This window comes from Triturus cristatus, chromosome 7, assembly GCF_964204655.1.
Source record: "Triturus cristatus chromosome 7, aTriCri1.1, whole genome shotgun sequence".
NCBI lineage: Eukaryota > Metazoa > Chordata > Amphibia > Caudata > Salamandridae > Triturus > Triturus cristatus.
Window position 1 is genome coordinate 1350240524 of NC_140590.1, and position 16359 is coordinate 1350256882.

General features: G+C 43.4%; 1 protein-coding gene across 1 annotated transcript in view; it reads right to left on the reverse strand.

The window, feature by feature from the left end:
• The window catches only part of EDEM2 (ER degradation enhancing alpha-mannosidase like protein 2), a 395734-nt gene that overhangs the window by 147877 nt on the left and 231498 nt on the right, over window positions 1-16359 (reverse strand). Inside the window, exon 7 of the mRNA XM_085619015.1 lies at window positions 14980-15121. Coding sequence (XP_085475141.1) covers window positions 14980-15121 — 142 coding nt within the window. The remainder of the gene's footprint in view (window positions 1-14979; window positions 15122-16359) is intronic.

Genomic DNA, 16359 nt, shown 5'->3' on the forward strand with positions numbered 1-16359 from the left:
TGTTGGCAAAGATGTGCATAGCCTAATCTTGGGCTACAGCGGCTGCAGATAGTGTGTAATGATGATATTGGCTTTGGCTTGTTCATGGAAGAGACTGACCTACAGGTTTCCAGGCATTTTACCTCTTTGGCTGAGTGGCAGGACAATGTTTTGCCATTCAGGCAAGCAGCCATAGCACCACAAGGAAGACGGATTTGAAAAGAGAAACACAATGCTCTTTTTGGGGAATCCAGTACTTGTCTATTTATCTTGTCCTACCAGTACGGTTTTCTATAGAAATTCTGAACCTGTCTGAGGACTTGGACTCAATGATTTGAGCTTATTTTAGTGGAGGAGCTGGGGTTGCCACCAAAGCATAGACGTGTTAATTCTTTGGTGTAGGAATTAGGGCTCCGATAAGTAATGCTGCCAAAGTCTAAGACATGACTAAATGGTAGTGCGGGTCTGGATGTCCAAAATGCACCTAATTGCAAGGAGGGGCCTTGGGGAATAGATCTGCAAGAGCATTGCCAACCCAGAAGTGGCTCCTAGGGAGTCTGTAACAAGATCAAAACCAGTAGCTGGAAAGGGTTAGTGATGCTGGTGGAAAGAGGGAGGCTGCAACATAGAGCTTCTCCCTAGGCACTGGGAGTTGCAGTATAAACTTCTAAGGAAAGACTGAAACATCTTACGTGGCTGTTAGTTCACACTTAGGACATCCATACAAAAGTTCAAGATGAATGTATGGGACAGAATGAAGACAATACGGCCTTTTGATCTCAGGAGAGGTTGGAGGATGTAGGTCACTCTTGATCCAGCTTCAACTTGTCCGATGTGTCAGATTAGTTTGACCTAGCTGCACTGGAGTCTACAAGAAGGGACAGACAGGCGAGATTCCACAAAAGACTGATTCATGAAGGGAGGACCTCTAGGAGATTGGTGCCAAGTCCTGCTCATCAAAGATTTGGACTGGCAGGTAGGGTGGGTGGGTGATGAACTGAAGGATTCAGTGCACCTGATCACCTCTCAACAAGTGGGCTTCTGTTGACGGGTTTGAGAGATTGGATAATGCCTCCTGGTGCTTCCTCTTCTTGAGCATTCTGTGCAGTTTTTTTTTGTTTTTTTTAGAGGGGGAGGCCAAATTGACCACAAACAAATGCAGGTAGGTCTCCTTCACTCCTTGTTGCAAGGTCTTCCTTCAATGACTAAGTGAACTCCTCCCTCTCAGCCAAAACCAGATCCCACATAAGCAGGGACTAATTATGCAGTCAGGAGACAGACCTGCCTCGCCAAGTTCAGACTGCCTCAGAAACTCCCCACGCGCACGGCTTAACTCTACTCACTGGTCAAATCAATGCAGTGGGCTGTGATTTAGTTCCCTGACCCGAGACCATGAAAGGAGGTTTGTACAACCTCCTTGTGCAACAGGATTCCAATACCACCCATAAAGGAGATACTGACTCAGTCCCACTCCACGGCCCTTAGTGCCGAGCTTGGGAGCTGAGTGCAACCATACTGTGCAATGGAGTATCTAGGAAGGAAGATGCTTTGGTTACTAGAAGGTTTCTGACTTCTTAGTGCTTGCTTCCCTTTCCCTGGACCTTGATAACTGGATCCCAACTGGATTATATGTTACCGGAATAATATGGTCAAGAGACCTTGTGCTCTCACCTTCCCAGAAGCACTCTCAGCTCATTTACGATCAATCAGAGTGACCTCTCCACAGGAGTGAGATGTTCTCTGGGTAGGTTTGTTTGCTACCTCATCAACAGCAGGGGATCTTGTGACTGCCCCTAGCACCCAAGATAATGTACCCATGTCCTGACTCGTCTTCCTAATGATGAACTCCAAGACCTTCTGCATGAAAGGTGCAGTCTTAAACTGAAAGAAAAAAAGGTGGTTTCAGTGGAACCTAGTATCAAAGGTACCACACAGAACACAAGAATGCATCTGAAGGCTATTCCTCAGGTTAAAGATACAGAAGCTATACAGGTCAGATGCTGCAAAGAAGCGGTGGCACTACACTTCTGGTTTAAAGCCAGATCGCTGCAGCATAGGCAACCAAAGCTAAAGGCAGAAAAGAGGGGAGGGATAAACAGCAAAAAAGAACCACGGGTCCATTAAAGGGTGCCAAGCCTTGTGTGGGAAATCAGTGAGCATGAGAGAAATGGTTTCCAGTTCACACCCTTCAGCGTAATAGAGTGCTGTTGAGAGAATGCATGGGCAAGGAGAGGAGGAATGTGCCCAAAATTACACAAAACATAAATTCGTTTTACCTATATGCAAGCCTGATTAAACAAGTGTCGAAGCAGTTTCATGTCACGCCACTAGGTGACAGATGTATAAACATGTTGAAAATAAGAGAAAATCAGGACACAGTACAACATTTTATCCACTTCATGTTAGTACAGCTAAATGCCCCTGCGTACATTTCCATACAAGAAAACAGAATCAAGTATTGTAGTTGGTAATGAACACCACAAACAGTATTTATATGATAATTGACCGCACAGATGAGCACATTATCTTTCTGTTGGATACTCAAACTTACCACAGAGTCATCGTCTTTGAAACATCCCCACGCATCAGACACATTTTTCAGTATATCCATGCCCTCCAGTAGGTGATGTTGTGTGGCTCTGTGTCGATTTCGCTCCAACCTATAAGTGACAGCAGGAACCGCATATAAGCTGATTTGAATACATTTCTTTCTGAACTGGGGTGGCGGAGTGAGCTAAAGAATGATGATGGATTAAACCCAGATCAGTTGACTGGGAGTGAGTGCTTGCAAGGTTCAACACTCTGTCCATCATCCCCTTTGGTTTTGCTTTGTTCGCCTTAAGTTGGCAGGGTGTGCCCAGACGTGGGTACCTTGCTCACTTTGCCACTGGATTCAAGCTAGCTTGGCTGATGATTGCTGATTAGCCAGAAACCAGTCCCAGGATGCTTTTTTCCGGTCCAGGGAAGACCTGGCTTGGCAGTTCGGGCTGGACTGTTCCCATGAGGCACAGGGTCAGACTGATTTGCATATGGCCATGTCTGAACTGGGGTGGCGGAGTGAGCTAAAGAATGATGATGGATTAAACCCAGATCAGTTGTCTGGGAGTGAGTGCTTGCAATGTTCAACACTCCGTCCATCATCCCCTATGGTTTTGCTACATTTCTTTCTGGACACCAGTGCAAGTTTGCATATCTCTAATTTAGGTCCTTTTTAGACAGAAAAGAGTTCATTACACAGAACGGGAAGGCGGAGAATAGTGAGGACTCCACAGTTAGAGTATCCACCAGAAAGAGCGCAAATGTATACTTTTAACCACAGATTCCTCACCTTTAAACTAGATACAAAAGCAGTACCTTCCCCAGAGGTGGGTCTGTAGAATGGCTCAGCCGAAAAAATCCTGAAGGACCGAATGACCAAAATGCCCTTCCCATTGACTGTCAAGGCAGAAGTATTTTGTGTACGTGTGCACTGATGTCCACGTTGTAGCCTGACAACTATCTGGAACATGACCTCGCTTGCTAACGCTGTGAAATTTGCCCTCCTCTTTTGACAGATGAAGTAGAGCATAGAATTTCAGAAGAGAGATAGACTGTCTGATGTGACAGGGAGTCACAAAGTTTGGAATAAAGGCCACTGTAGCCCTCAGCATCAGTTTGTTTTGTTAGAAGGTGGTGTAGGGTGGCAGGACTGATAAAAATGTGAAACTTACTCTGATGACGACCTAAGGTTATAACAATGAGAAAGACTGCTTTCAAAGTCAGAAGACAGAGGACAACTGTGCAGCAGCTCAAAAGGGATACACATGAGGGGGTGGAGCCAGGCCGAGCAACAAGATGGCTGCTTGACCAAAAAGCTCCGGAGCAGCCGCCCAATATACGCAGCCATAACCGCTCCACACCAAACCTCTAGAACTTCCTGCCCACACACAGCCCCACGCCGCCCTCGGAGGTCTGCGATGACCGGGGTCGTGTGTGAGCCCCAGGGCGGGTCTGCAGCTGAGGTGGAGCAGCCATGCGAAAATCGAGGCCGGAGCAGAAGGGAAACCTGGTTGGGCGGAGGCACGATAGACACCTCGGCACCACGCACACCCATGATATTTAGCAGCCTGTGGCGGTGAGTCTCTCCCCTCCCCCGGTATCTGCCTTATTACGCCGACCCCCTGACTCAGCTAATTGTCACAAATATCAGCCTGAATTAAAAGTACAAAGAGCCACTACCACTAGGCCCCGGTGCCGAGGGGAGCTGAAAGGTACCATGTGTGGCGCATCCTCCACAAGTGCCTCATTAATTGCTGCTTCCTGAGTCTGGAACAAAGCTTTGCAGAGTGTGAGGTGAATGGAAAGAGCTACAGCAGAGGATCTCTACCCTTGTTCCGACTGTGGGCAGACCGGTATATTGGGCTGAAAACGATATCTGGGACTGAAGTTGGTGGTCTACACCCACTTTTTTCTCACCCCAGTAGTTGCGGGGGGTGTATTATTCAAACAATGTGTATGAATCTGAGTCGCTGGCCCTCATCTGTGACCACTCTCTTCAACGCGCACTGAGATTCCCATTCAGCAGTGGCACTACCGCCACTCCGCACACCATGGGTCGAGGCGACCCTAAACAGCGACATCTCACCTTTGACGTCACGAAGACCCCCAGGCACGAAGACAGTCAATGTCCCCCGCGTGGAGACCCCCCGGGCACCACAGACCCTACTGAGGCAGATACCCCCTTCACAAATGGCGCTGCGGTTATCAAGGCAGAGCTGCGGGCCAGATTCAAGGCCACAGATGCGCTGTTTGATACACTGGGGACCAGCTTGGATGGTATGCATGGTCGCATTGAACAACATGAGGCCCGTATTGATGCTGCTGAGCACCGCACTTCGGAGGAGGAGGATGCACAGTCGGCTGTGGTTAATCGACTAGAACGCACTGAACAGCTTCTCAAGGCGACAGCGGCTAACGCAGACTATTTGGAGGCCAGATCGCGCCTCAACAATATCCGTATTGCTGGGGTGGCTGATTCCACAAACATGAGCCCCATGGAACCGTACGTGGAATGACTCCTTCTGGAACTCTTTGGTAGAGAAACTTTCTCGTCAACATTTGCAATTAAACGGGCCCACAGAGCACTCGCCCCTAGGTCGGTCCCTGCTGCTCCGCCACAATTCATTATAGCCCAGCTCTTGAACTACCACGATCTAGACACTGCTCTGCGCATGGCCCGGGATACAGGAGAAATTCAATACCAGGGCATGTCGCTCTCCCTTTTTCCTGATTTCACCATAATAGTTGAAGAGGCCCGCCGCAAATTCCAGGAAATAAAGCGGGCCCTGTGGGGTCGAACGTTTGATACGCCATGCTTTACCATGCGCATCTACGCCTTCAGCTCAACGGAAAGACCCCCATTTTTGACTCGTCCGCAGAAGCTATACATTTTTGGAAGCATCATAAGCCAAACTCGAACTCACCTTCTGGGAAATGAGCCGCCAACTTCTGGGTTCCCGTTCCTTGCGAACTGCTGAAGCCAGATGCTCAGTTAACTGTTACATTGAACTCAAACCCAATGCTGATACACCGACAATGTCTCTTTTATCTGTAAAACTCCTTTTCTCTCAAATATTGTCTGTACATGTTTTGCCGTTATAGCTATATTAACCAAAAGCGGTTGGTGGAGAAAAATGGATATCAGCGGATACATTCTGGGTGGTTATCTCATGTGGGTGGAGGGTTGGGGGTTATTTTGTGTTATGCAATGAATGTTTGTTCTATGTAGGATGTAGCATACCTCATTCGCAATCTTACATAATGGTACTTACCCATACACTTTGACATGGCTGAAAGGACACGGTCGGGTGGGAACCCCAGGGCGCTGGAGTTACAATGCATGACATGGAATGTGAGGGGCCTATCTAACCCTCGCAAAGGGAGAAAGGTATAAACCTATCTTGCCAGAAACACATATAGCCTTCTGACAGGAGACCCACTATGCTCCTACCTCAGACAATCACTTTGCCTCTAACTGGGGCGACAATCAATTTTTTGCTAGATACGACATTTACAGCAGAGCGGTTTGCATCTTGATTCACAAGGCAGTCCTGTTTCAGGTTCATAAAGTACTTAAGGACCCCGAGGAACGATATTTATTGGTGGCAGGACCCCTTGGCACGAAGCAGATACTACGGATCAATGTGTATGCCCCAAAATAGACACACTTGACTTTTTCCCTGACATCGCCACACACATCTCCAATTTTCCCATTGACTCCCTTGTACTGGGGTGAGACTTCAACCTCACACTGCAACCCACTCTCGACGCTACCAGATTGGGTCATGTAACCAATCCACAGTACACGAAAGCCCTCATGGCCCTGTTGAAGACGGGAAACATCGTTTACAACGCACGCGTTACAACGCGTGTCATTACAACAAATGTTTTACAACACGAAATCCATTACAACGCATTCCCCAAAGTAACGCCCCAGCGGAGTTAGAATAGTAATTGCGTTGTAATGGATTATGCGTTGTAATGACATGCGTTGCAATCGATTTTGCGATGTAAAAAAATTGTTGTATTGAGACGCGTTGTAACGCGTGCGCTGTAAAGTGTAATATTCGTTGGAGACACACTTATTAACAGACGCCTGGCGATATAAACACTCCACTGACAGAGACTTCTCTTTCTACTCCGCACCACACAGTATGTGGTCCCGCATAGAACATTGGTACTTATCCCCCGATCTTTTGATCTGCGCACTCTCGGTGAATTACCTAGCCCGTACCTTATCAGACCATTCAACAGTACTATGGTCTCTTACGGTTCCCAGTATTACACGACCGTAAAAGCCATGGCGCTTCCCAGCTGAAGCCCTTCTTGATGCCGTATTTAAGAGTGAAGTTAATGACGCCATAATTGAATACTTCATATTCAATTCGGGCTCGGTGCTCCGTTACGGCACTCAATGGGAAGCTTTTAAAGTTTATATGCAGCTTATGTATGACTAAGCAAGCTGGAGTGCTTTCTCTATTTCTCGTGATCTCGACGCAACCGAAGGGGCCTTGAGAAAGCTCGATTCATGCATCTAGTGGGCGATCCTCCCTACATCAAAGGGCAAAACTCCTTGTAGAGTTTCAGGAACTTGTAGCCCGTGAAGTTAACTACTTGAGCAAATACGAGCGAGCTAGAACATATGGGGAGGGAGAGAGACTGGGACAGACGTTGACCAGACTACTTAGTCCCTGACATCGAACCTCCTATGTCACCCAATGGCAATTGGATGCACGCAAACCTATTAACCAGAACTCCGATATCTCATCTGCCTTCCTGTACTACTAATCTCGCTTATACACGACTTGTTCTCCAATAACTGATGCTGCCCTCACCGACTATCTGGCTGGAGTGGCGATGGTCTGGACAGAGGAAGGCCAGCGTCAATTCCTGGCCTCACCTATAACAGTGGATGAGGTCTCACAGGCCATAGACGACCTTAATGGAGCCCGTGCCCCTGGCACGGATGGACTCACTGGCATATTCTACAAGACATACAAAACTCTATAGGTTCCCCATCTTTTGGAGGTCTACACGGAAGCACTTGAGTCCGGGGCGCCCCCCCCTAGTATGCGAGAAGCCATCACCTCCTTACTTCTTAAGCCGCATATGCCATCTGATCAATGCGTCTCTTACAGGCCCTTATCTCTGCTTAACCAGGACAATAAAATTCTGGCTAAGGTGCTTGCGACTCGCATCTCACTCTTAATATATCCTTTTCAAACTGTTTTCGTTCACAACCGATCAATGTCTGATAATTTATGTACAGTATTCGCAGTAATCAATCAAATTGAACCAGACCTTCCCGATGCGGCAATACTATTAGATGCCGAAAAGGCATTTGATTCAATAGATTGGCGTCCCAGGGTTGTCACCCTTTTGATCAGTTCCTCCATCTTGTCTCCATTCGTACCCCTGTACTGGCGGTTCTAATCCTACACCATCAGTCTTTTAGACAAGCCAATCTGTTTTATTCTGAGATAGCCCTCTCTATTTTTTCTGTCTCCTCCAAGGTATGACCCACATGTTCAGTGTTTGTGGGACAATCCTTTATTCTTTTTATTTATTTTCACATTTTCCCGACTTTCCTTTAATATTTTTTCTGACTTTTCCGGCATTCTTACATTTTCCAATTTGGCGGCTGCTGGTTGATCTTCTCTCCCCCCCCCCACCAACATGGCAGCCGTTTTTAGACAAAGTGATACAGGCATTCAGTCCAGGCGTGTGACGTTATTTCCAGCTGTAATGTATTTGCCGATCCTTGGCGCGCATCCTATGTTTATTTAACACCACCGCCAGTGGCAGTATTTTACAGGCCTCTGTTAGGACAGGAGAATATTTCTTTTATCATCAGGACTACAAACTCAGGTAAGATTACTCCCTGCCATATGTGTCATTGTGTTTTTTCTTAATTGCCTAGCGTATTTACGCTCATGTTTTTAATTCATCCCAGAACTCCCTAAGCGCACCCTCATTTAACTTTGACTTTACCGGGTTGGACAATCCCCGGCTGGCCTGTTGTATTAGCCTTTTGAGCCATGTCGCTCTTTGATTTCCTACTGTGTGACTAGGTAGGTGCTTTGGATTAGGTATTTACTCTTTGGACTTTATCATAGTCATGTGTATTTCACTTATGCCATCATTTTTCTTTCTATCTAGAAGCCTTGTAGTCCTGGAGGCACTCTAGTTATTCACTTTCGAGATGTGAATGCCACGCCATTCATTTGCTTGTGGCACATTCTTCTCTGATTCCAGTGAACTCCTAATTCATGGTAGGTTAATTTTGCAATAATCCTACCCTGTCATTGACATTTCCCTACTTGTGGGCTACCCCTGAAGCACACTGTTTTGTGGGTGTATTTCTGAAGCACCCTGTTCTTTTGGTGTATTTTTTGCCTTGCACTATGGGTTCCCTTCAATGGTGGTATCTTGTCTTGTATGGCCTACTCTCTTAAGCACTGCCATGCTTTTTATCTTCTTGACTCAGCCTTGCCTATTTTCGTTATAGCTAGTAATTTTAATTATACCTCTTGTTTCCAGACCGGTGGTTGTGAACCTTGTGAGCCCCCTGCTTAGTCTTCAGCTCAGTGTGATTATACTTTGATTGGATGGCATCCTGCCACTGAATCTATTCAGACAAACAGCGCCCTGATGAAGGTTGACTCCATCGACTGTTTACTTCCGAAACGCGCGTCAGTGCATTTCTGTTTAATAGATATAATACTCATTACATCAAATACATCTATACAAAGAGCAATCATCTTCACTCATTGTTGATGTTTCTTTCTGTATGCCAAATGTTTTTCTGTCTACTATAATTGTTCTGTATAGTCTTTTAATAATGTTGGTTTTGTTATCATTGCACTGTGATATATTATGTACTGTCCATGTGTTTGTATTATTGTATGGTTGTCCATACTTGTGGGTGCTCACCAATTGAATACATACAACTATTTTATTGTATGAACTATTTCCTATGTTATTTTAAAAAGTACATTACATATTTAAAAAACGAATATACTTTTGTATGTTAGATAAATGAATTTCAAAAAACCACTGGTCTTGTGCATGGCCTTTTGTGTATTATAGACATACTGCTTTAATATATGAAGTGTGTTGGAGGAGTTCCTTTATGTGTTTTCCATTGTTATTTTCCCTGCTCTCTTCTCCAAACTCATCCAGTCTAGTCAGGGACCCTCTTTGTTCTCTTGAGGTCCTCATAACTATCCATATAGAGAATCTCTAGGTACGGTGCAAAAGTTGCCCCCTTTGCAATGCATTTGGTATTTAAAAAAAATATTTTAAAAAATCAAAGAAGGGAGAAAGAAGAGGCTTAGGTCCACTCAGCTTCCTTGTCTCAGTAATCACAAAAATCAATAGGAGAGTGGATCACTGGTCCTGAAAGAACCAGGGTATTGCAAAGTCAGTACATGGTACTGTTTAAGAAACCCTCATTCACGTTTGGCAAAGAATCGAGTGAAGCGGTATATCTTGGTTCTCCGCTTAATTGTTATCAACGTGATAGCATAATCATTGGGTTAATCCAATGCTTCCTCCACCTGGAGGTTGTACCACTGGTAGTCTCAGTAGTGATCACTTTTTTTATTCACGAAGTGACTTGTGGTGAAAGAATACTTAGTAAAAATCTCGTAAAACCAGTAAATGTCTTTAATAGTACTGGGTTCGAGACAGTTCAATAAAAAATAGTATTGTAAGTGTGCACGTATAAGACTTGTTATGGTCTAGTGCACTTTTAAAAAAGGTGTCCAAAAAAAGGTCGACATGTTTCAGCCCTCATAAGCCCCGAAGGGTCAGGTGGGCTTTCTTCAGGACCTGGTGCAATGTTGAGTAACCTAATATTTAGAGGTTCTAAGAAGACCGACGCCTAAGAGAGCGTGAGGCGACACCCCTAGACTACCCGCTGTAACCCACAACAAGGGAGACCAGGTTCAAGTCGAACGCATAAACAAGGGAACAATCACCATCTCCCTTTAATTCCACGAGAGAACCTCTAAATATTAGGTTACTCAACATTGCACCAGGTCCTGAAGAAAGCCCACCTGACCCTTCGGGGCTTATGAGGGCTGAAACATGTCGACCTTTTTTTGGACACCTTTTTTAAAAGTGCACTAGACCATAACAAGTCTTATACGTGCACACTTACAATACTATTTTTTATTGAACTGTCTCGAACCCAGTACTATTAAAGACATTTACTGGTTTTACGAGATTTTTACTAAGTATTCTTTCACCACAAGTCACTTCACTTTTTTTATTCACAATCACTACTGAGACTACCAGTGGTACAACCTCCGGGTGGAGGAAGCATTGGATTAACCCAATGATTATGCTATCACGTTGATAACAATTAAGCGGAGAACCAAGATATACCGCTTCACTCGATTCTTTGCCAAACGTGAATGAGGGTTTCTTAAACAGTACCATGTACTGACATTGCAATACCCTGGTTCTTTCAGGACCAGTGATCCACTCTCCTATTGATTTTTGTGTAAAAAAAAATAGTCAGCTTGAAAGTAAAAACACATTTTGGTCATGGCAATACCCAGTAAGTCTATTATGAAACCAGCGGGGACCTGTACTGGCTTGGGTCGTTTATTCACAACTTCCCTGATGACCTCTAACACTGGTCTCTGTGGGATGTTATTGTAAAGAGAGGTGATATCAATTCTCACCAAAATGAGTTCATTGGGGTTAAACGCAATATTATCAACCAGTTTTACGATCTCCATCGTGTCTCTTAGGTACGCCCCTGTAGATTCAACACTTGGCTTTAAAAATAAGTCTACATATTTACACACAGGCTCCAGGATAGAGCCAATACCGGAGACAATTGGTCTACTTAGAGGTTTTTCTAAACTTTAGTGAATCTTAGGGAGTATATAGATTGTGGGGGTATAAGGTTGCTTTTTGTTCATGAAATCGTGTTCAAGTTCATTAAGGTAACCCTCTTGAAGTCCCAGGGTTTTCACCCTTTTGATCAGTTCAGTTAGCTCTTTTGTTGGGTCTATGTTAAGTTACTTATAACTGCCCCCATCTAGTAATTGTGAGTCAATCTCAGATTTGTAATCAGTCACATTCTGGACCACTATGGCCCCACCCTTGTCTGCCGACTATCACTATGGTCTTATTCTGCTTCAAGGTTTTTAAAGCCTCACGCTCTGCTTTGGACACATTGTACATCACTTATTTAGTTTTGGAAATGAGATTCATAGTGTACCTCAAAACCACCTGTTCAAAAGCCAGTGTTTTATGGATCAACAAATAGGCTGGGGGTGTAAAACTTGATGGTGACCTCAGCCCAGTGTTGGAAAAAGTGGTCTGGGAAGCGATCTTAATAAAGTAGTAGAAATATTTTCTTCCAACTGTGAGTAGTAAAAGGAATATCAAAGAGAGAATACTCGTCTATGTGTCTTTAATCAAATCTAAACCTTCTTAAACAGTCTAGAATATCATTTTTCTTCCATGTCACCACATTTTTCACAGATCACAGCATGGATGAAAACACAGACGATACATGACGAGAGCTCATATTAAAGTTACTGCGAATTATTTTATCATGAAAACTTAGCCTTTTCTATTCATATAGTTAATGCCCCAATCCACCCTCTTAAACACTATCAAAGTCACTTTGGCTCTAGCAGTTTTACTCTACTTGATGGTTAGTAATTCATCAAATATACTTTTAGGGTATATTTTTCTACGTCTGGACCAAATTCCTAATCAAAAATATGAAGAATAAATGCACTTTGAGAAATTCCTAGGGAGATACTGTTGATGGAATCGTTTCTCCCATTTATTCCATAGGCTCAAAATTGTGAACATTTTTAATTTAGCAAGATTGCAGCTGAAAATAATTCTTAGTATAGCTCACACACATGGATGCATACAGAGAAGCTACCCCAACAACAAACTTCTGGAATCACATAAGCAATCACATCTTCATGAAAATGCAAACTAAACCTACACAGTCACATTGATAAACTGTTCCATACTTCTTTCACACGCGTCTTTCAAGCCCTGAAGTTTTCTCTTCGCAGCAGGAAAAACACCACAGATAGAACCGCAACAACATCCTACCTCAAATTAAATCAGGACTCATGTTGTTCTCATTCCATCTATTCCCACCAAACACATCACTCTTTAAATAATTTGAAATACCCAGTAGCTTCTAAAACTTCTATCCCTTACGGGCCAGCAATCTAACCGCATTACATATGCCAATGTTTGCTGTGGTATATTTCTGCAGTTTTCTCACACTCTTTCTGATCATCACACTTCTTCCAGTATGAAAAAGCCATTCAGTCTCTGCAGTCTGCAACTTGATATATGGCACCTGCTAATACCGATTATTGGAACCCCTGGGTTTACTTAGACTTACAGGTTCTTTAACCATCTATAATGTTCACTGTTATCTTGAGTTCTGTTTACCAATCTTTTATTCCAAAGGAAAAAGAAGCATTGTCTACCTGAAGCACCCTTTTTAGCAAATGCAGGTAGAGCTTGGCACTGATGATGAATAAAGTGAATATTGCCTTTAGTCCTGAAGGAGAAGCCTCTGGCACCATTATGGTGACACAGCGTTGTTGTCCAGGAATATAGCTACAATGCATACAATGGCCAAGGCTCTCTTTGGGGGGAAGGAAAGCATTGAAAGCCTTTAAAGCCTTGAGATCTGAATGGCTTCAATGATCTGGATCACTTCTTCATAATATCAAAGAAAAGTTTCAGCAGCATGTGAAGAACCCATGAATGAGCGTGGTTCTAAGGACCAAAGCCATAGTAAAGTTTGCTAGGTTGATATAACCTTCATTAGGCAAGGGTTAAGGTGATGGTGGCAGTGGGCTTATTCCAACCCAAGAAAAGCAGCTACTTGGGTCAAGATCTCTGTTAATATGATGAAGTGCTGAATCTTGTACTATTAGCGTTTATTACCCACCATTAAGTAGAGGCACTTCCTGTGTTCCTGCATTGCTTGTACTTGAAAATACGCATTCTGCAGATCATCTGAATAACCTGGACCTGGGTTAAAGTTAGCATCTTGAACTTCTTCAAAAGTAGACACAGGTAGCGTTGCACGGTGCCATGGATGGAAGTAGCACAGATAGCTGCAAAGCACAGCTCTTACAATCTATAGAGAACAGAAGTAAAAGACCCAAACAGGTGTAGAGGTGGTCTTTTCCTGCAGTAACCGGCCTGGCATATTTATTGACATATTCAGCAATGTCTCTTCACAGCTCAGTCTCCGTCGCAGTCAATGTCTTACTGCATTGTTCCTGAAAATTAACATGCTACAAGGACACTGAAAAAGTTCTGTCCTACAGCTAATGCATTCCCAAGCAAGGGAATGCACTCACCGCTCAGTGACAATACTGAAAGGTTAAGCATGGGGGAGTGGGCCCAAGGATTTCCAGTGATCCAGCTTTTATTTACTGATGCATGCAAATATTACATAATACTCAGTGCATATTTGATAATACTAATCCATGACATTCTGGATTCATTCTTGTTTCCTGAGCAGCATCGTAAATAAATTAATAAAAATCTTTTTATTTTATGTCCAGCAAGCAAACCGATGTTGGCATGGGAACTTCATGGAAAAGCAGTACTGAATGTTTTGATAATATAATATAGTCTCAATTGGTCCACAACAAGACAAAGGAGATAAATGTGTTTAACAACCTAATAGCTACATTTTGAAAACATTCTATCACACAAGGGTGGCCCGAGACCAAGAAACTTAAGGGGGATGTTCTTAACGAAGTGCTGGCAGTTACTCTCCGCCCAGAGGCTCGCAGGTACCTCCTGAACATCTGGGTGCCGACAGACCTAAACAATTACCCAACGCAATGGGTCACACTTTGGCTGATGGTAGCCAAAAGGAATACTGCACTGCTCTGGGGAGCGGCGCATGCACCTAAGATTGTAGACTGGAAAAAAGACCTTGATTGGTGCATGTACAGGGAAAAGACAGTCTACATAGCAAGAGGCTGCCATCCCAAAAGTGGTCCAAAATCTGGAACCCCTGGAATTCGTACCGGGGAAATATATGTAACCCGCCCCGGAATGTCGAAGATGATGAGGACCCTATTCCGTAGCATCCAATGTACAGAAATGCTGTATATGTAGTCATTGTCTGACTTCACTGTATGGACACATGCCCAATCTTTTGTACTGTATGTTTTATGTCGATGTTTGTTAATAAAAATAATTATTTTAAAAAAAGGAAAGAAACTTAAGGGGCTAATCCATTTTCCTGCCAAAAGAGAGAACATAGACAATCTGGACTCGGTGAACCTCCAGAAGGGCTTTGATCAATTGCCCACGTAATGTGCTGTAATCATAAAATCCATTCCACAAATCAAGAATACAAATCTATGTTTAGAGAATATTTTTTTTGCATTGAGGTCCAAAGAAACGTACATACTCACACAAAACACTCACCGAGAAACATGGACATCAGCTCCTCATCCTGCAAAAGTATGGCACCTTTCACCAAATACTCAAAGTATGAATCTATCCCGGCCCCAATCCCAGCATCTTGCGCTACCCATTTGGATGTCAGAACATCAATATGGTTTCCGACCTGTGGTGGAGACATAAGAACATTAGTGAGAGTGAACAAAGACAGAAGATACAAAGTTCTGTTTATCTTATATTTACAGAACTCATGCAATTACTATATGGGTGTGATGCTTACAAAGGCGAAAGGCAATTGTAACACACTTTAATATCTGTGTTCCATTGAAGGGACACAAAAGATTACTTCCGGTCACCAATTACAATGGACAAAATAATCCCATTTCCACAAATTCTAGCCAGACCTTAGTGCACTCAATTAGCATGCTTATCAAATAACTCATCAAACTAGGTGATAACAACAAGCACTGTACCCCAGGAGAGCCAATTTTCAGTGAAATATCATTGTAAGACAATGTTACATTACAATGATGGTTCATCTTCCTTTCTGTGTCTGACCCTTGGCAAACTCTTTATATTACACATTAAAAAAGATATGTTAGAAGAGTTTAAAGTCTCGTACTTCCCAATAAAAATTTCAGCTTGATGATCCTTCATTTATAACTCTTCAAACTCCTTCATTATTTGATGATCTTTAAATCTCTAGCAGCCAATGAACATCTTACTTTATACATGGTATCCCACATGAAATAGATATTTGCCTCATCTATGTGGCCCTCTTTTCAGTCTGCAGTAGCGTCTATTTTGCACTCAGTCATCTCCTCAGTGTTTGCTTTTACGTATGATTACTATCTGGCCCAGTGTCTGTCATTTATGCTACAAAACACCCATGCTGGATAGCAGTTAAAGCATTTATGACACAGTCTATGACAAAAAGGTCCTTGTGCCAGCCTTGAGTGCCACTCTCTCCTGAACAAGTCATATCTCATGATAACCGCTTGACGTGAGCCACACCTCTTTAAGAATATGGGAATATATGCTCATCAGGTCTACTGTGTCTGTTAAAGAGCAGTACACAATCTTGTAAATGTTCTGTTAGAAGGAATATGTACTGCATTATAACTGTCTCCCCAGCCCTGCTTCCATGCTACAGTGCCACTGCGAAACCCACAGTATGAACCTGCGCACACGTTTAAATTGTTAACTCCTAATAAAAAATAGAGTGCAACAAACAGAACTGCTGGGAATTTTTTATAATTATATGCTTCGCACATTTCTTTACAACAATTTGCAACATGCAAATGTATTTACAGTGTGATGTTCACATGAAAGTTATGCATAGCTAATATAGGCATCAATTTAAAATGGTGAATGTTCATCCTCCATGTTTCCTGCTGGTCATGT